The 20,896-nt window shown below is 45.4% G+C and overlaps 1 protein-coding gene across 4 annotated transcripts; it reads right to left on the reverse strand.

Moving 5' to 3' along the window:
* Positions 1 to 9,779: 9,779 nt before the first annotated feature.
* LOC125551674 (phosphatidate phosphatase PAH1-like) lies at positions 9,780 to 17,236 on the reverse strand. Of its 4 annotated transcripts, XM_048714952.1 has the most exons (13): positions 17,060 to 17,236; positions 16,885 to 16,948; positions 13,009 to 16,782; positions 12,196 to 12,740; positions 12,049 to 12,122; positions 11,609 to 11,693; positions 11,313 to 11,399; positions 11,087 to 11,159; positions 10,856 to 10,899; positions 10,644 to 10,772; positions 10,451 to 10,552; positions 10,241 to 10,369; positions 9,780 to 10,128 (listed from the first exon to the last, which is right to left on the reverse strand). In XM_048714952.1, exons 3-12 carry the CDS (start codon positions 16,517 to 16,519, stop codon positions 10,319 to 10,321), a joined length of 4,701 nt encoding a protein of 1,566 aa, XP_048570909.1. In that variant the 5' UTR covers positions 16,520 to 16,782; positions 16,885 to 16,948; positions 17,060 to 17,236; the 3' UTR covers positions 9,780 to 10,128; positions 10,241 to 10,318. The 4 variants fall into 4 exon arrangements, with proteins under 4 accessions (XP_048570909.1, XP_048570908.1, XP_048570910.1 ...); XM_048714951.1 differs by having other exon boundaries at positions 13,009 to 16,948; XM_048714953.1 differs by having other exon boundaries at positions 13,009 to 13,869; positions 14,002 to 17,236.
* Between the last annotated feature and the right edge of the window lie 3,660 nt (positions 17,237 to 20,896).

Raw genomic sequence — 20,896 nt, forward strand, 5'->3', positions numbered from 1 at the left:
AAGAGGTCTTTGCCACCATTAAGGGGATGAACCCCTCCTCGGCCCCGGGGCCGGATGGTCTGCCCGTAACGTTCTTCAAAACGTTCTGGCGGACCATCAAGCCGGAGGTCAGGGCCCTTTTTGAGGAGTTCTACTCGGGGTCCATGGATCTTGGGTGTCTTAACTACGGGATCGTTACCCTCATCCCCAAGGTCTCGGGTGCCTCCGATATCCACCAGTTTTGTCCTATCACAGTGATCAACGTGATATTCTCGATCCTGGCTAAAGGGTACGCCAATAGGGTGACCCTGCTTGCTGACACGGTTACCCATCCTAACCAATCCGCCTTCATCCAAGGACGATTTATTCTGGATAGGGTGTTGGTCCTCCACAAAGTCCTCCATGAGGTCCGGGTGAAACACCATCGTGCAGTCTTCCTGAAGCTCAACTTCCACAAAGCGTACGACACGGTCCACTGGCCCTTCGTGCGGGAAGTTCTGCTTCGCAAGGGCTTTGACGACCGATGGGTGACTAGAGTTATGCAGCTCGTCTCCTGCGGTCGGACCGCTGTGAACATTAACGGTGAGATCGGCCCCTACTTCTCCACCCTTTGTGGGGTCCGTCAGGGTGACCCGTTCTCGCAGTTCCTGTTCAACATGGTGGTTGATGCCCTTGCCACCATCCTTGATAAGGCCAAAGCTTGTCCTTGAGCGATGTGCCGCAGACATCTTCCAGCACTCGCCCTTGAGCGATGTGCTGAACTCATTGAAGAGCTTGTCCTTGGCGGGGGACTCACAGCCGAACTATGTACGGTTCGAACTAGAAGCTGATGACGGGGAATTTAGCTTCCCACCCACCACCCACTTCATAGCCACTGTCGAGGATTTAACCGACATGCTTGACTATGGCTCCGAAGACATCGCCAGTACGGACGACGATGCCGACAAGGAGCAAGGCCAAAGCCCGCCATTCACTGGACGACGGACGGCCTTTCTACGACGTATACATGGTGGACACACCTGAAAAAACTAACAATGATGACAAAGAGGATCCAGTTGAGGATAAACCTCCTGAGAGACAGCCCAAGCGCCAGCTTCCTCGACGCCGTTCTAAGCCACGTCGTTCCAAAGACAGCAGTACGGGCACCAGAAAAAATAATACTCCGGACGATGCCGAAAATAATGAAGACCCCATCAAGTTAACCTCCGAACAGGGGGGACGGGAAAATGGGCAAGTTAGCCCTGATGAACAGGCCATACACGGAGACTCGGAGGACAGTAATTATCTTCCGCTCCCGAGGAAGAGGAGAGCCTCGGCGACGAGGATTTCATCATGCCTGAGGAACCTCTCGAGCAGGAGCGCTTCAAACGCCGGCTAATAGCCACTGCAAGGAGCCTGAAACAGAAGCAGTTGCAGCTTCAAGCGGACCAAGATCTGCTCAATGATAGATGGACCAAAGTCCTGGCCGCCGAAGAATACGGCCTTAGTGGCCCAGCCAAAAGCTACCCGAAGCGTAGATTGCTACCTCGGTTCGATGATGAGGCGCTGGTGCCCATACCATCATCGCACAATGCGGCAGGTCAACCACAACTTGGTACGGATAAATCGGCAACTCAATCTGAACACCAGACCGCCCCACCTCGCCGTAAAGGCAAGAATCAAACAGCTCGGGGTTGTACATACGACCTTCGACGGGACTTGGACAGTAGAGCAGGACACGCAAGATCGATCTACGGATCGAGAGGATGTGCCTTGACACGCGACGACGGCTACCTATTCGGACATGACAAACCTAGCCGCGCCCGGGCCGAAAACCACAAATGGACTCCATCGGAGGTATGTCGCGGTGTGGCCCAACATAGAGGCGCCGCACACCCTCTTTGCTTCACAGACGAAGTAATGGAGCATGAATTCCCAGACGGTTCAAACCCATGAATATCGAATCATACGACGGAACAACGGATCCCGCGGTATGGATCGAGGACTTCCTCCTCCATATCCACATGGCCCACGGAGATGACCTTCGTGCCATCAGATACCTACCATTAAAACTCAAAGGACCAGCTCGGTACTAGTTAAACAGTCTGCCGGAAAATTCTATTGGCAGCTAGGAAGATTTGGAAGACGCCTTTCGCGACAACTTCCAAGAAAAATATGTCCGACCACCGGACGCCGATGACTTAAGTCACATTGTCCAGCAGTCCGGAGAGTCAGCCAGGAAGCTCTGGACTAGGTTCTTAGTTAAAAAGAACCAAATTGTCGACTGTCCGGATGCGGAAGCCCTTGCGGCCTTCAAACACAGCATCCGGGATGAATGGCTTGCACGCCACCTCAGTCAAGAAGGACCTAAATCCATGACAGCCCTTACCGCTCTAATGACTCGCTTTTGCGCGGGAGAAGACAGCTGGCTCGCTCGTAGAAGCAACAGCGCCAGCGACTCAGGCACTTCCGAAATCTGAGACGACAATGGCAAGCCACGACGAAGCAAACGCAACAGTCGCGACGATAATGAAAGATCACTCGACACAGCGGTCAATGCCGGATTCAGCAATCCCAAACCCGGTCAACGGAAAAAATCCATTCAAGGCGAACCGAGATGGACCATCCAACCTAGACAGGATATTGGACCAACCCTGCCAGATTCACGGACACCTCGATAAACCAGCTAATCATACCAACAGAAACTGTTGGGTCTTCAAGCAGGCCGGCAAGCTCAACGCCGAACACAAGGGGAGGGGGCCGCTAGGCGATAGGGATGACAGAGAGGTTCACCAACCAAATACCGGGGGTCAAAAGCAATTTCTCCCCGAGGATCGATCAATCCTGGAGCGGAAATAGTAGTTTGTCTTCCGCCGCCCACCTCATATACCCGCAAAATTTGTACCGCGCATACATCACTACGCACTTAAGATACCATGGGCATTGGCGGAAGCACCATACGGACAAGCCTGCAAGCATTCCCATAACATTTTTTTTCTACTTTCCTTTTTCTTTCTTTATTATCTCTTAAAAACAGGTGATGCAAAGGACAAACATCTAAACTGACTCCATCGGAGTTCGGATATGTACACTCACCTAAGGGGCTACTTCCGTCAAGGATTCCCCTCGTTGAGGACAAGCGGCGCAGACGTGCGACAGGAGGTCCAAAATAAACTTTTTGTAGACCGCACTCTTTACTTCGAGCCTGTAATATGCCCTTTTCCTCCGCCTTCGACCCCGGGCATGTCAAATAGCCAGGGTTGAGGTCTTTTTACATATAAAGTAATCACTGGCATACAGCTTAGATCCCAGTAAACATTATCCAAATTAATCATTTGTGTCTTTTCGCAAATGAATATGGCTCCTATGGTTGTTTCATAGATATACCTCGGCATAACCTGCCAAGGGCTCGGTATGGGAACAAATGAGTTGTCAACAAAGTCCGAACAGCTTTACAGCGTACTTCGGCATCGCGAGTCTGGCCTTATATGCATCAGCTCCGAATCATGTCTTCGGTCAATGGTTGGGTTGCCCGGCTCCTGTGCTTGCTACCTTACGTTCCGCTCTATCGGCTAGGGTAGTAAAGGGAGAACTACTACGATTGTACTTCCGGTTCATCTGGTCAAGCACCTTAGTAGAGAAAGCCGAAAACCGACTGTCATGATGCTGTGAGAGCTGGTTAACCACTCGATGACTTATTGGAATCTGTCGCGATTCCCTCCGTATCACACTAAGGACCCTTTTTCAGGTCATATATGTAACGCACCATATTGGAATAAGCCGTACGCATACCAGGGGCTATATTGTAGCCCCCCTATAAAACTCCTATGGCTAAGTGAAAGTGTTAACGCCCTATAGTTTGATTGTCTGGTTCGTCGCATTATCACCTCCTTCATGGACCAAGACGTTGGGTCAAGAGTGATCAAATGCTTTTCCGAACACCCCCGTACTTTCTATGAGGGGGCTGAAGCCGACGACTGGAAAACTTTCAGATTGTATTAAAATGGCCGCACAGAAGGAACACAAGATTTCGAGCAAAATATAAAAATAGATTAACTATAAAATTGTCTTTTACAATTTTCATACACCTCACTCGAACATTATGTCTTTCGAGCATTGACCCTCTATCAAGCGGGCGGCCTCTAGAACGTCTTCAAAATAATGCTCCGGCTTTTTCAGATTGTATTAAAACGGCCGCACAGAAGGAACACAAGCTTTCGAGCAAAATATAAAAATAGATTAACTATAAAATTGTCTTTTACAATTTTCATACACCTCACTCGAACATTATGTCTTTCGAGCATTGACCCTCTATCAAGCGGGCGGCCTCTAGAACGTCTTCAAAATAATGCTCCGGCTTTTTCAGATTGTATTAAAACGGCCGCACAGAAGGAACACAAGCTTTCGAGCAAAATATAAAAATAGATTAACTATAAAATTGTCTTTTACAATTTTCATACACCTCACTCGAACATTATGTCTTTCGAGCATTGACCCTCTATCAAGCGGGCGGCCTCTAGAACGTCTTCAAAATAATGCTCCGGCTTTTTCAGATTGTATTAAAACGGCCGCACAGAAGGAACACAAGCTTTCGAGCAAAATATAAAAATAGATTAACTATAAAATTGTCTTTTACAATTTTCATACACCTCACTCGAACATTATGTCTTTCGAGCATTGACCCTCTATCAAGCGGGCGGCCTCTAGAACGTCTTCAAAATAATGCTCCGGCTTTTTCAGATTGTATTAAAACGGCCGCACAGAAGGAACACAAGCTTTCGAGCAAAATATAAAAATAGATTAACTATAAAATTGTCTTTTACAATTTTCATACACCTCACTCGAACATTATGTCTTTCGAGCATTGACCCTCTATCAAGCGGGCGGCCTCTAGAACGTCTTCAAAATAATGCTCCGGCTTTTTCAGATTGTATTAAAACGGCCGCACAGAAGGAACACAAGCTTTCGAGCAAAATATAAAAATAGATTAACTATAAAATTGTCTTTTACAATTTTCATACACCTCACTCGAACATTATGTCTTTCGAGCATTGACCCTCTATCAAGCGGGCGGCCTCTAGAACGTCTTCAAAATAATGCTCCGGCTTTTTCAGATTGTATTAAAACGGCCGCACAGAAGGAACACAAGCTTTCGAGCAAAATATAAAAATAGATTAACTATAAAATTGTCTTTTACAATTTTCATACACCTCACTCGAACATTATGTCTTTCGAGCATTGACCCTCTATCAAGCGGGCGGCCTCTAGAACGTCTTCAAAATAATGCTCCGGCTTTTTCAGATTGTATTAAAACGGCCGCACAGAAGGAACACAAGCTTTCGAGCAAAATATAAAAATAGATTAACTATAAAATTGTCTTTTACAATTTTCATACACCTCACTCGAACATTATGTCTTTCGAGCATTGACCCTCTATCAAGCGGGCGGCCTCTAGAACGTCTTCAAAATAATGCTCCGGTTCGTAATGGTCCTTGCCCTTGGATGGACTCTTCACCGCAACATCGATGGCCTTCATCTTCCCCAGAATGTCTTGACTCGGGCAAAGGCCATCTGTGCACCCTCAATGCACACTGACTGCTTCACAACGTCGATACGTGGCACCGCATCAACAAGCCGCTGCACCAAGCCGAAGTAGCTATCTGGAACAGGCTCAGTTGGCCACAACCTGATTACGACGTTCTTCATGGCAGCGTCGGATATCCTATGAAGCTCGGCCCATTGGGACATCTGTTCATTCAGCAACAGAGGGCGCTTCGACGCGCTAAATTGTGACCAGAAAAGCTTCTCCGTTGCATACCCCTCTCGCGCCTGGTAAAACTACGCCACATCGGAAGAACTCTTCGGCAAGTCTAAAAACTCGTCCGGAGAACTTCACACTTGGTTAAACTAAGCATAGTTCGGATCGCTGAACTTAGTCTGTAGCAAAAGGGGCTTACCAGCCGCAATCTCCCCAGCTTGCCGGATCTCCTCACGGGCTGCTCTGGATTCAGACTGCGCTTCTCTCGCCTCTTGTAAGGCCTTGTCAAGTTCAGCCGTTTTGGTTTCATTATCCTTCTCAAGAAGTTCACAGCGGCTAGCAGCATTTTTTAGTTCGAGCGCCATCGTGGATATCTTCTCCTCGTCTTGGCGCCGAGCAGCTTGTTCGGCTTTTAACTCAGCCGATGCCTTTTCGGCAGCCGCATTACTAAACCGGGCCTGCTCCTTGGCCCGGGCCTGCTCCGCCCGAAGAATTTCAACGGCGGCAGCACCATCTGCAGCCATGCATATTCCAGTATATAACTTCCAGCGTCATGCTTATATCACAAAAATGTATGTGAAGGGACTGCCCCGAATACATACCTTGTGACTCGTCAAGACGCATATTGATTAACGCAATGTCATCCCCGGCCACATCAAGCTTCCGCTGCAGCTCAGCAATATCTGTAGTCTGGGAAGTAGCTAGAGGGGAAGCAGCCTGTCTTTAAGTTAATCAGATTAGTCCTTGAATATTTCTTCTTGATCCTCCGTTCGCCTCCCATGGGAAGCCAACCCGAGTCTCAGGGGCTACTACCTATACACAGGTGCATCTTTGCAAATAAAATATAGTTGAAAACATTACATCACAAACCTCGAAGCCTCTTAGCAGGCTCATGAAGGCTTCATTCAATCTGCTCTTCGCGGACAGAATCTTCTCAACCACCGTACCCATCAAGGTACGATGTTCCCCCGAGACAGATGCTTTTCGCGGCATATCCCTTAATATATCCGGCGCCGCCGGGTCTCCGGAAGCCGTTGTAGGCGCACGACCATCCTTTGAGGGAACCCGTTCAGCCGTCTCCAGAATCATCGTTGGCTAAAAACCGAACAGTCCGGGGACTTCATTATCGTCCCCTGAATCCCGAACGATCGGAGGTCCACCTTCGGGTACTGCCTCTTTCATCCCCTGCACAGCTTGTTGATCAAGAAAAACCCTTCGAGATGACACTTCGGAGTCGTCCGCCTTATTGGGCGAGGAGGTCAGGGGAGGCGTCTCGCTTTCCATCATCTCTGGGAGGAGATCTCCCGAAGAAGAGGATTGCCCAGAAAAACTCTCTGCCGAACTGTAAAAATACACAGGCACATTACGTATCTCTTCGGTAACAGGAAAGGAGCGGGACGCTATCAAAGCACCCCGGATTCACTTACGGTTTGGTTGAGGGCTTGTCCTCATGACGGAGCTGTTCAACGGCGTCGCCTTCCAGTCCCAAGCCGCTCGACGGTGGCATCTTGCCCCTCTTAGGAGACCGCCCCTCCCAATCTTCGGAGGCGGCCCTTTTCCTCCTAAATGGAGAAGGGATACTGGCTTCTCTTTCGCCTTTTTCTTCGTGCGAGGAAATGTCGATTTCTCCGGACTCAGTATCTAATTTACCTCCAAAACGAAGGTCCTCCCGGGTCTTCTCACTCTCCGCCTTGCCCTCCCCTACCGGCGCCTGGTGCGGTGCCGGTGCCAGCATCCTTGTTAACACGGGGTCTGCTGAGTCTTCGGGAAGAGGGGCCGGACACCTAATCCGTTCCGCTTTCTTTATCCAGCCCTGGAAAAGGATGGTTTGCTCAGTGTCTTACCACAGGATATCTAATTATGAGGTGTTCGCCGGGCGAGTACTTACCGGGGTGTCCAAATGGTTACAGTCTAGGCCGATATCTTCGGTGGTGTCCGGCCATTGTTTTCGTCTCCCGGAGAATAGTTTCCACATTCCTTCGTGCGTGGTGCCGAAGAAGCGCTGAAGAGTCCGTGGCCCTTCTGGGGTAAACTCCCACAGGAGGAGAGGCCGTCGCTGGCACGGCAGGGTCCGGCGGACTAGCATTACCTGAATAATGTTGACAATATTGATATCCTTCTCAATGAGGCTTCGGATGCGACTTTGCAGAGTCCGCACCTCGTCAACTGATCCCTAGTCCAACCCCTTATTAATCCACGATGCAAGCTGAATTGGGGGTTGGATCGAAACGCAGGCGCAGCTGCCCACTTGGAACCGCGGGGCTCGGTGATATAGAACCACTCCTGCTGCCATAAGTCAGAAGATTCTTTGAAAGATCCTTTTAGCCAGATAGCGCTGGTAAGCTTGCTCGCTGAGGCACCACCGCACTCCGCCTGCTCTCCCCTCTATCATTTGTGGTTTCACATTGAAGGTCTTGAGCCACAAGCCGAAGTGTGGAGGAGTTCGGAGGAAAGCTTCGCACGTGACGATAAACGCTGAGATGAGAAGAACGGAGTTCCGGGCGAGATCGTGAAAATATAACCCGTAATAGAACATGAGCCCCGGATGAAGGGATTGAGGGCGAACCCCAATCCTTGGAGGAAGTGGGAAACGGACACGACCCTCTCGCCGGATCTGGGGGTAGGGATAACCTGCCCCTCCGTGGGAAGCCGGTGGAGGATTTCTGCGGTCAGGTATCTGGCCGCCCGACGTGATATCCTCCTCTGTGACAGAAGAAGCCACCCACCAGCCTTGACAGCTGGATCTGGACATGACTGAGGCTTACGGAGGGTGAAACCTGGGTGTTGGAACTCAAGGTAGTAAGAGTCGAGGAAGAAGCAAGCGTGGAGAAGAAAGGCGGGTCTGTGCCCCTTTATAAAGGCCGAGAATATCGAACGCCTCCTCCCGGGCCTTAAAATTTGCCTATTCCCAAGGAGTTGTACCCTAAGGACGGTTGGGTTACCCACGTCTATGTCGATAAAAGAATCCCTTAATAAGGAGGCACGATCTCTACTTGGCTAAGACGTGTCAATGACAACCGCGTTTCGGAACGTGGGGACGCAGGCGAAACAACAGTTCGAAATAATGACCGGACTGACATGATGTCATGTTGTAAAAAGTTGCCAGAGGATTGGACTTATAAATTATTACGCCATCTGTGGAAATATATGTTGCTCGTGCTGCCAAGCCGAACTCGCTCGTCCAAAGACCATTGTGGAGTATACTGAAAGAAGGGAACCCGCCTTGCAATGCCGAAGAGAAATCTGCGCACCGGACTCCTCGTCATTGAAGCCAGGTTCGGGGCTACTGAGGGAGTCCTGAACTAAGGGGTCCTCGGGCGTCCAGCCTGTTGGCCATGGGTGGGACTGATGGGCTGTGAAGATACGAAGACCGAAGACTGCACTCGTGTCCGGATGGGACTCTCCTTGGCGTGGAAGGCAAGCTTGGCGATCAAATATGTTGATTCCTTTCTTTGTAACCGACCTTGTGTAACCCTAGATCCTCCTGGTGTCTATATAAATCGGAGGACTTAGTCCGGAAACAGAGATACTCATTACCATAGTCATACAGGCTAAACTTCTAGGGTTTAGCCATTACGATCTCGTGGTAGATCAACTCTTGTGATACTCATATCCATCAAGATCAATCAAGCAAGAAGTAGGGTATTACCTCCATAGAGAGGGCCCGAACCTGGATAAACATCATGTCCCCTGTCTCCTGTTACCATCGATCTTAGACGCACAGTTCAGGACCCCCTAGCCGAGATCCGCCGGTTTTGACACCGACAACCGGGACGTCATCAACACTCTCCTCACCGACCTTCGATCGATGGCCTTCTGCTTGGCGCCCCCGCCCCCCCCCCCCCCCCCCCCCCCCCCCCCCCCCCCCCCCCCCCCCCCCGGCCCTTAGCACTAACCCTTGGATTCCTCTTCTCGGTGTGACTTTTGTGTGTATGTGTGTTTGAACCTTCTTGGATGTTTGGCTTGAGCAGTTGCTTTATAATATAAAGCGAGGCGGAAGCCTTAAGAAGAAGAAGAAGCAGCAGCAAATAGCATAACCTAGCAAACTGACTGGAACAGGAAGGAACGATCAATACTGACTGGACGCTATATTTATTCTGCGAATAAATTGTCCACAGGCAGAGGCAGACAAAATTAAAATAACAAGATTGACATGTGCAAAACGCAACGTCATCACCAGCAGCCAATCCAACAGACTTACTTGATGATATTTGAATTCTTGTCTTGTTGTTCTAGTACAAAATTAGTACTACTACGATAGTACAGCAAGGAAGAAGAAACTAACTCAAGGGACCTCCCATTCTCAACCAAGCTGCAATATGATGGCATCGCTCGTACAGACTATGTTGCCTACTCCGTATTATACACACCGTCCATCTTGCATCAGGAGCATTCCCCAACCATTCATTGGCCTGTGGAAACACAAGACAATGTATATGTGAAGATTGACCTCCTGCAAGAAACTACTCCTACTCCTTAGCAGGCAGGGCAGGCAGGGAACACAACAGGTTAGGACAACAATACCTCGCTGCACTACCCCTCTGCCTTCACCTTCTTATGGACATTGCTGTGTGCCATAGAGCATTGTGCCCAGACTGCACCTCAAATATCAGCGACTGGCATCTTCCAGTAATTCCAGGTGTTGTAGTCCTCCTGGAGTCACCACCATCAGGTCAAGGTACAAAACACACTGATGAAACTCAAGTCAAGAATCAGAAAACACGACAGACAGACCTGCTCCGGTGGTGACGATAGAGGAGGGAACACCCGATTCACAAGAGCATGCAGGGACATGTATGATTTTGTATTTACCCGGCGATTCACAGCAACTTCACCCTGCACCAAACCACAAATATAAACAAACAAATGCCTTCACTTACTGGACTTTATTCACACTATGCAAATGCACATGCTTTTCATTTCTTACCTTGGGATTTATTATGAAGATCTTGCCCATGGGAATCCCAACCTTGAGGTAACTAAGCTCATCAGTATCTCTATTCCCAAATCCCGCATAGAAAGGATGCGAGTCAGGAGGAAATAGTGCTTTGATATCCTGTATGTATGCAACACTTTATTACTACATACTTGTCTTTTCTTCTCGATTTTATGTGTCTTAGGGACTAGTCAGTTACTCACCGCTAGGCATGAGATCTTGAATTCATGAGGAGCTCTTCTGATAACTGCAAAACAATGTCAAACAACGGTGGTTTCAATACTTAATTCACTTGGCACAGATCAAACAAAATTCAGCAGCCTCCAGATTCTTCAGGTCCTCATCACTTCAGAAACTCAAACTTGGCACTAAAGAAAAACTGTGCTATACTAGTTTTTTAAAGTCTGTCCCTAATATAAAAGGCTAGTGCTCACCTTCTCTGTACAAAGATGGAAAGAGGCCATCAGGAGATATCACGACAGGGCCATCAGGAAGTGCTTTTCCGTCCTGAAATCCATATTGACACGTTGGTAGAATAAGATAGATCAACACTTGGCACTCATTATTAGATAATTGGGTATTCAACATATAAAGTATTATCACCACTTGTGACTTTAGGGCACAAACAGATGAACAAAGGGTGGGAGAAATTTTTAATACCTGCTTTAGGTTGAAAAGGAACTGTCTTGTTAGGTGGGCCTGTGAAATAGAGCGTGCACTTAGAAAAAGCAGGTGATATCCATTTTCCTGTGGAAGGCCATAAGAACAAACACAATTAAAAACATTTTAGGGGCAGCTTGCTGCAAAAATTCACACAGAAAAACAAACATATGCAATTCTTCAGGCATTTGGAGAATCTTCTGTGGTTGGAGAAAAGATGATATATAATGGATCAATTGCGACTGTCTTGAGCTATATCTGGGAATGAACTTTAATACTTCTGTCTTGCTGCATACCTGTATTGCAGAAAATAAATGAGCAACTCCATTTTGAGACCAGTCAACACCAACCATTGGCATGAACTGACCTAGAACATCAGACCTGCATTTATAGTTACAGTTATAAATATTTGAATGTATGGAATAAGAACAAAATGCCCCTATTTTGTAGTGAACAAAATGCATATTTGAATGTTTGGAATAAGAAAAAAACTCATGTTCTTCCCTCCCTCTTGTAGGCAGATAGGATAAGTTCCATCAACCAAAAAACAGGACGTTATTTTTCCAAACTCTTTTACTTATATAGTACTACTTTTCATTTAACACAAAATGTCGTTTTAAAACTGAAAAGGTAATAAGAAGTTAATCAAATCAAATGGAGTATTTATAAATCATTATGTTCCTGGCATTCAGGAGACAGATTCAAAAAAAATGCCAACTGGATTTGCCCAACTCACTTGGTGATAGTTCCATCAACATCTGATATGACAATGTGTGCATTCCATTCCCATAAATATATGTGAGCATCTACCTGTCAAAAAGGCGGGGAGGATGAGAAACTGCATGGGCAAATCAAGTGTGATGATGAAAGAATGGCAACTAACCTGCTGTGTCCCAAGCATAGCAGTGGAGAAGGTAAATGTCACAATGTTCCTGCCCTCTCTGAGATGAAGAGACGCAAGCTCCTCAGATGTTGGAGTGAGCGATCGCACCTTCCCCTCCATCATCTTTGCACTGCGTTTATTTCTTTCTCCATCTGACTCGCTAACAGGAATGGACAAAGTACTCGCGACTGTGCTCTCACAAACTGGCTGGATGCTGTTAATAGTCCTCGTTCTTTTGAAACTAAATGGCCAGATTCTCCAGCTGCCACCTTGTGTTGTGCTTGGCTCAACTCGCTCCACCTTTATCATACCTTGGTGTTCAAAGAGCTGTTCCTCTCTAAAAGAAACCATCCCCCGTACGACAGGTGCAGCTACATCCCAGGGAAAGTAACGGCCAGAAATCCTAGCAACTAGCTTGTCGTTTCTTATCAATGACTGCTCCATGGCACGGAACTTCTCTAAGGTTATCTTCTCAGCATCAAAGTTTTTGCGCGCAGCATCTGCTCCCATGCCTTCAGATAACAAGTGCCTGCATAGGGATAATTCTACAAAAATGACACAGCTAGCGATTATTACACTGACACATACAATATTGCAGGCAACTAACAAAAGTAAAAAAATGAAACTGGATCCAGTCCCCTGAAATTGATGAATATGAATATATCTACAAAATTCACTGCACATGCCGCAGAACAGAATTATTACTAAGATTTAAGAGATAGGCATCACATTTAATCTGCAGAACAAAATAAATATCATTAAAGCCTACTATAGCGCACAGACGTATTAGCTCATATAGTAAAACAAACTCACCCACAACAGGGTTGAACGAATTGTCTTTCAGGTCATCAGAGTGCTTGTTATCAGGCACTGGACTGTTGATGAGCTCACACAGGCCACTATTTTCTTTTGACTCACTAGTGCCTTCTAGTTCCTGCTCTGAAAAGCCAGAGTTCTTACTCTCGACTTGATCAACCCCACTATTCTCACCATTGTACAGTGAGCGACTTACTTGAAAACCATCAGATCTTTCAAGATCATTTATGTGAGGACAGAGATTTGGTGCAGATTTGGCCTCCAGATTACTATCACATAGATGCAACTCACTTCCAGGAATAGGAATAAGGATAATCTCAGGCCTTGACAAATCAGAATGTTTTTTGGATGCATTTTCGAGATCAGTGTCATTCCCTCCCTCTTCATCCGCATCACCATCAGCTTCATCATGCACTCCTTCACATGCTGTTTTATTAGCTATTATATCATCCAGGGTCTTTCTATCAGCAAAACTTGTAGTGTCACTAAATTGAAACTGAATTTCATCTACAAACTCACAGAACGGCACGATTGTTTCTGCTTTATCCCTTGGGGCACTATTTTCTTTTGACTGACTAGTGCCTTCTAGTTCCTGCTCTGGAAAGCCAGAGTTTTTACTCTTGACTGGATCAACCTCCCTGTTCTTACCATTGTACAGTGAGCGACTTACTCGAAAATCATCAGATCTTTCAAGATCGTGTATGTGAGAACGGATATTTGGTGCAGATTTGGCCTCCAGATTATTATCACATAGATGCAACCCACTTCCAGGAATAGGAACAAGGATAATCTCAGGCATTGAAAAATCAGGATTGTTTTCTGATTTATTTTCAAGATCAATGTCGTTTACTCCTTCATCTGCATCACCATCAGCTGCATTATGCACTCGTTCAATTGCTGCTTTATTAGCTATTATACCATCCATAGTCTTTCTGTCAGAAAAACTTGTAGTGTCACTAAATTGAAGCTGAATTTCATCTACAAACTTACAGGGCGGCACAATTGTTTCTGCTTTATCCCTTGGGTCCTCAGGCACAGGCACTAATTCAACTCCACTTGCGGAACTAGGTCTGTTTTCATTATCTTCCAAGTTGGCGTTTTTTGCTTCGACTGTGCTCAAATTGGAAAAATCAGAAATAATTGGTGAAAATTCATCTTCTAATTTATTATGGCAAGCAGATAAAGACACAAGTGCTTCTGCTTCGTCCCTTGGCTCGTCAGGCACAAGCTCAATGTCAACTCCACTTGCAGAACCAGATTGGTTCTCATCATGTTCTAGCTTAATATTTTCTGTGTCGACTTTGCTCAAACTGGAAAAATCAAAAACAGTTGATGAACCTTCACCTTCCACTTTGTTAGGGAAATCAGGTGTTTGGACAATGCACTCTCCGGGCTCGTCAGGCACAAGCTCAATGTCAACTCCACTTGCAGAACCAGATCGGTTCTCATCATATTCTAGCTTGATACTTTCTGTGTCGATTTTGCTCAAACTGGAAAAATCAAAAACAATTGATGAAACTTCACCTTCCACTTTATAAGGGACATAAGGTGTTTGGGCAATCCACTCTCCGGGCCTGTCAGGCACAAGCTCAATGTCAACTCCACTTGCAAAACCAGATCGGTTCTCATCATATTCTAGCTTGATATTTTCTGTATCGACTTTGCTCAAACTGGAAAAATCAAAAATAATTGATGAAACTTCACCTTCCACTTTATTAGGGAAATCAGGTGTTTGGGCAATGCACTCTCCGGTCACACTTTGAATTTTTGGTGGCTGATTGAAAGAAACATCATGTTCCCCATAGCATGTTTTAGTATTCACCGTGGAATCCTTTGCTACAGTGTCAGAATCATTTTCATGCACATAACTCAATATATCTATACCACCAGGAGCATCAGGAAATATTAGACCATGCTGACAAGCTAAATCATGAGATGAGCTGGTATTATGATCATTTGCAACAGTGTCCACAGAAATATCCATGTGATCATTGACAAGAGTACTGACAGAAATATCCTTATCAGGAAGATTAGCTTGGAAGGTTTGAGAACTAGAGTCATCAAAAACAGAAACTTCTGGAACACCCACGTTATACAAGTCTTCTTTATTGCTAGAACTATGATTTGACAGTGGCCTTTCCTTGACATATTCCTGTTCCAATCTTCCACTGGAGACTCTGGAACACTCTTCAAACTGTAGACCATCAGCCAATGAGATGCCTTCAGCATAATGAACTTCATCAGCCAAAATATTGGACACATCATATGAGCTCTCCAGAGTCTCCGAGGTACTTATAATGACCACTTTCTCTTGGCATGCCTCATGACCACAAGCAATCGATGAACCATCATGCGTTTCACTTGAAAAATATGTGGTTGTGCTAAAAGTTGGTGAATTCGCTTCAGTAAAATTTTGATTGAACTTGTCGGAATCAACAGTGACAAACTGTGAAACCACTTCACTTTTACAATCAGTAATGCCTGTTTCAATTGCATGAATTTCAAAAATGCCATTGGAAAAAACCTCCGTGTGCATTTCCCTTACTGTAACATCTTCAAGATTACCCTGCAACTCACCTTGAGTATCAACAGACTCATTGATACTTTTACCTGTATCCAAATCATTTGACAGATGTTCTGATCCTGGCCGGTCTATAGTTGACATGATCCCATCAGTCTTATGCGCACAAATGGCAACAATCTCCTCCTCGACACTAGTGGTTTGTATACAGTGCGCCTTTTCATCTCCTGAACTCCTCCTTCCTCCATGTGGGCTACCAACAGTGCTGTTCACATTCTCACAATTAGAGCCCATTGCTTTATAATGATCAAAGCTACAATCTGGCAATACCATTTTTGCGGTTTCCCCTTGATTACCGTTGCCAGCATCTCTCAGATGACTACTGGAAGGTTCATGATCAGAACTAGGAGCTTCCGAACCATGCGAGAGATTTGTCAACCACTTTGTATCAAGGAGTTCGGCTGCAATCTCCGCGCGCTCTAATGAGCACACGCTATCCACAGCAGGGGCATTATCCTTATTTGGTTTCCGTCCAAACATCCGCTCAAGTATGGTGCTCTGTCTTGAGACTGTCCTCGCAGGCATCTTCCCATCCCCAGCACTGGCCTCCATGGTTGAGATATCACAAGAAGTGCTCTTGGACTTCCTTAACTGTGCATCCTGCATCGTCACCTCCCGTTCATCCCCCAAAGATGAAGTGGACACAACAAAATCCCCTTCCGCAGTAATTGAGTCTGCATCCCTGAGAAAGTGAGCCTCACCATTGCTATCCAAGTACATGTGAAACCCGGCTTCGACACCATTCACAGCAATGTTTACCACCTTCTCCCTTGTCTTGAGAACCCCCTGGAACTTGCCAAATCGCACATACCATGGCGAGCTCTTGAAGCTGCCATCCTGCTGCTGCACAACAACTATGTCGACCGCACCACCAAATGGGTGGAATGGACCGGCGACACTGTACAAGACCTTTCCGACGGCATACATTTTGCCCACAATCTGGGAGCTTTTGCGCGGCACGGATCATCAGACCATGAAACACTGGAACCTCTAGCATGGGAATTCCGGGCGACCACGACCATCCATCTCAAAGAACAATCTTTTCACTCAATTAACAATCAGGAGAAATTATCAAGAATATGCACCTCCTAACCCTTATTGATTTCACCTCAAAACTCCAACCAGTTCTTCAAGAAATCGGGAACTTCCCAATGCCCCAATTCGGGATTGTCCCTGTCTACCTTGTGTCCCTGCTGAGAATCCGAACTTTACGACAATCCAACAAGCTAATGCCGCGGGATAAAATAAACAAACCACCTTGGCAGGATCGAAGCGACACCGCCCAAAAATACCTCTGATTTCGCCCCAGATTCGACGAATAAGAACACCCTGAAGAGATCAAATCTCATGGGTAATCTGAACCAGAGAAACAACAAACCAAGCTCACAAATCAGAGCTCGAAAAGAAAGGATCTGTCCACGATCCAAGCAAGAACCAAGATAACCGAGGAGGCTCGACAGAACTCACAGGGATTTGTGTATTAGGGATGGCTGATTACGGAGGTTCGTTAGAAGGAATTCGAGCGGGCGTGGGAGAGTATATCCCAGGATTAAATGATGCCGGAGAAGGGATAATTACACCCTTCACCGGCATAGAATTGTGTATCCTGATGACGTCGCCACTTTACTTATTTATATTAGGGAAACGCTTTATAGTCCGATCCCACGCCTCGTGTCAGACCTCTCAAAATCCAACGCTTCAAAATCCAACGCCTTGGAAGCAAAGCTATATATGAACCCCTACATTACCACAACCTTAGCAAGGGTAACGCCCATCGACGCTGCCTTCGCCGCCACCGCCGCCGACTACATGGATCATCTCATTGGTGAGTACGTCGACGGGAAGCGTCTCCCCGTAGATGGGGAGATCCTACTAATTTCTACGACGCGATGATGCTGATCTATGAAGGCGGTGATTCTCAACACTGTTGTGATCTTGATCCACCAAGATCAACAACAATGGAAGTGCACACATGCGCCGACGGTCGTAAGCGAGAGTTTGATGGTCAATCCCCTCGGTGAGCGGCCATGTGAGATCGATCATCTCACAATATCGACCTCCAACACTGCATCACTCTCTCCATAGCGCCGGCAACGACCGCCACCTACTTGAAGTCGTTCCAATTTACGTCGGCATCATTTCATCATATGTGGCATGTTTCCAACTTATATATAATATGTTTCCGTGTATATGTGTGATTGATTCGTTCCTCCACACAACTACGCCCAATGCATCAATAGTACTTGGTTCACGCTTCAAGAATTATCAAATTATGTTTCCAATGGCTCACGAACACATGAAATGCATCAATATCTCATGTGACATGTTTCAATCATCATAAAATTGTGCTTTTAAATACAACCACACACGCTTGATAGCAGAAACTATAAAGTATGGTTTGTAGTGTCGAAAGCATGTTTATCTTAAGATGGAAGGAAGCACATGATTTAGGGAGCTGAGTGAAAATCCTATATATAGAAGCAACGGGATTAAAAAAAGTTTGCGAATATACTGGAAGCAAAATTAATTTGCAGTGCTTGAGATAGAAGTAAACTTTCGTTGCATTGGAGGTAGTGTCGACAAATACCAGAAACCACATATAGTGAAAATTATTGGGATAAAATAATTAATTTATTTCCCTAAAAGCTGTTATAATTAGTTTCAAGAAATTAGCAATTGTGAGTGATTACCGGAGGCAATCAATCGGTCAAACCCCACATATATGGTGGTTGGTTTTAAATTTGGAACCTTCCACGTTTTGTGGGTTGCATGCAACCATGCATAATCCACCACTCATCTAGCCTGAATCCAACGGCCTCCCACTAGTCTGATAGGTAGGAATTATCAGTAGTCGGATGCCTAGTGTTGCCCTATATTACTTCTTGGATTGGATTGGTCATTCTTTTTTTTACCCTTTGTGTATTGATGCTACAGATTTTTCCTTAATTTGTAGCGTCCTACCGTATTTGGCAGCTACTCCCTCTCCCCAAATATAAGACCTGATTACATTCAACCTTATTACATTGGATGTAATAAGGTCTTATATTTTAGGAGATTGGAGCTTCATCCCACAATCTGGGAGCTTTTGCGCGGCACAGATCATCGGACCATGAAAAGCTGGAAACTCTGCATGGGAATTCCGGGCGACCACGACCATTCATCTCAAAGAACAATATTTTCTCTTAATTAACAATGGGAGAAATTATCAAGAATAAGCACCTCCTAACCCTTATTGATTTCACCTCACAACTGCAACAAATTCTTCAAGAAATCGAGAACTTCCCAAGCCCCAAATTCGGAATTGTCCCTATCTATCTTGTATCCCTGCTGAGGTCCCTAATACACAAATTCGTGTGGGTTCTCTCGAACCTCCTTGGTTATCTTGGTTCTTGCTTGGATCGTGGACAGATCCTCTCTTTTCGAGCTCTGATTTGTGAGCTTGGTTTGTTGTTTCTCTGGTTCAAATTACCCAGGAGATTTGATCTCTTAGGAGGTTGGGTGTAATAAGGTCTTATATTTTGGGACGGAGGGAGTATTAATGTCATGCAAAAAGCCAAGGCCAGCTTTTGTTTAACACATTGAAAATATACTGGTACATGATATATTGATTTGGTATTGTAGATATCGATATTTTTCTTAATAGTTTTAATCAACTTAGAAAGATTTGGTTTTTATCATTTATGCCAATTGTTGTGTCGCGCTACTCAGTTTTGCCATTAGAAGTTACAAGTGCTAAAATTTGTCATCGTTCATTGAGATGCATGCTCAAAATGCCATTACATACCTCATAAATGTCATCATTTTGTTAGATTTTTGCTCAAAAATGCCATCAAACACCATTATTGTTAGATCAAACCCATTGACCATCACTACAAGAAATATGTCAACTAGTGACCTTCTGTCAGTGACCCTGGAAGAATTGGTCATAGATTTATGACCATTTCAGACCAATTAGTCAAAAGCTGTTCGGGGGGCTCCAAACCCTAAACTATAACGACCATTTCGGTCAGAAAGGTCGTAGTTTCCTTACACGAAATGGTCATAAAGCAGATAGCACTGCTTCGCTGCCTTATTTCTAGCTGATCATGACCAATATAGATGGTCATAACCTTGTAAATTGTGGTGGGTTGCTATGACTAGGCGCCACTTCATCAGTTTTGCATATGTGTCATGTCCATGTGGCAGTTTTTGCCCTATGTTGTGAAGCAACCTATATTTCTGTCTTTCCCAAAATTCCCAAAAAAATCTCGTAAATTCTTTGGGTCATATCTTCATCAAATATGTAAAAAACCTTCCTTGCCTAGTTCAGAAATAATTCAAAAATATTCATTTTCCTATTATGTTCAGAAAAACACTTTGTGAAGGAAGTACCACTTTGGCATGTCCAAATGGTATCCATTTTCTACAGTGCTTTCCTATGCCCAAATAACCATCCTCCACCAAATGCCAGCTCAATCCATTCATTATTTTGAGCCCAGCTTCAACATTCGTATTTATGTCCAGTGTGGTACTTTGCAAAGCAAGTACCACCTACGCTCCTCCTTTTGAGCTGAAAATTTGTGAAGACGGTCTTCTTAGTAACTGATCATCCTCAGCCAAAACTCACGCCCATTAGCCATGTGCATTTCCCGTACCGCTAATCAAACACTTGGCTGCTTATTCATGTTTGAGCATCGATCGGTCTCCTCGTGAGAATCTTATGTTGTGATTTTCTTCCTAGCACCTACCTGGGGAGTGCCCAACCCACTATACATGCCTAGGCCTTCCAGAACACATGGCAACACCACAGTCACGCGGTGACCATGCAGCGGGCATGCGAGTTTACGCACTCTAGAGTTGGGGCCCTCCACCACCGTCCAAACCTCGACGTATCGCCACCAAACCATGTATTTATGATTAAATAGGTACTTCTGTAACTAGAAATGATTTTTGGAAAAAATAAATAGCAAACTATGAGGCAGCTGCAGTTCAAATTTGACCCGCTTCCTACTGAATCGGCGGGAATTTGTCTTTTTCACACAAGGTGGATCAAAACTTTTTACACCCAACCATTTTGCCAATTGTGCATTAAATATGGCCTAGTATTTTATAAAATTGATTTGGTCCAATTTTGCAACAAATATATGGTAGGTCCTTCACAAAAAAACTCATTTTAGGCACTCAGAAAATGGAAAATGAATTTCCGTGCACAGAAAATGAAAACTTCCTTAGGCAACATTGTTTGCCATTCCAAGATGCACCCTTGTGCACAATATGAGATCATTTGAACAAACTATGCCATGAATGTGTCCATAAGATTGATCA

Source organism: Triticum urartu, chromosome 4, assembly GCF_003073215.2.
Source record: "Triticum urartu cultivar G1812 chromosome 4, Tu2.1, whole genome shotgun sequence".
Taxonomy (NCBI): Eukaryota; Viridiplantae; Streptophyta; class Magnoliopsida; order Poales; family Poaceae; genus Triticum; species Triticum urartu.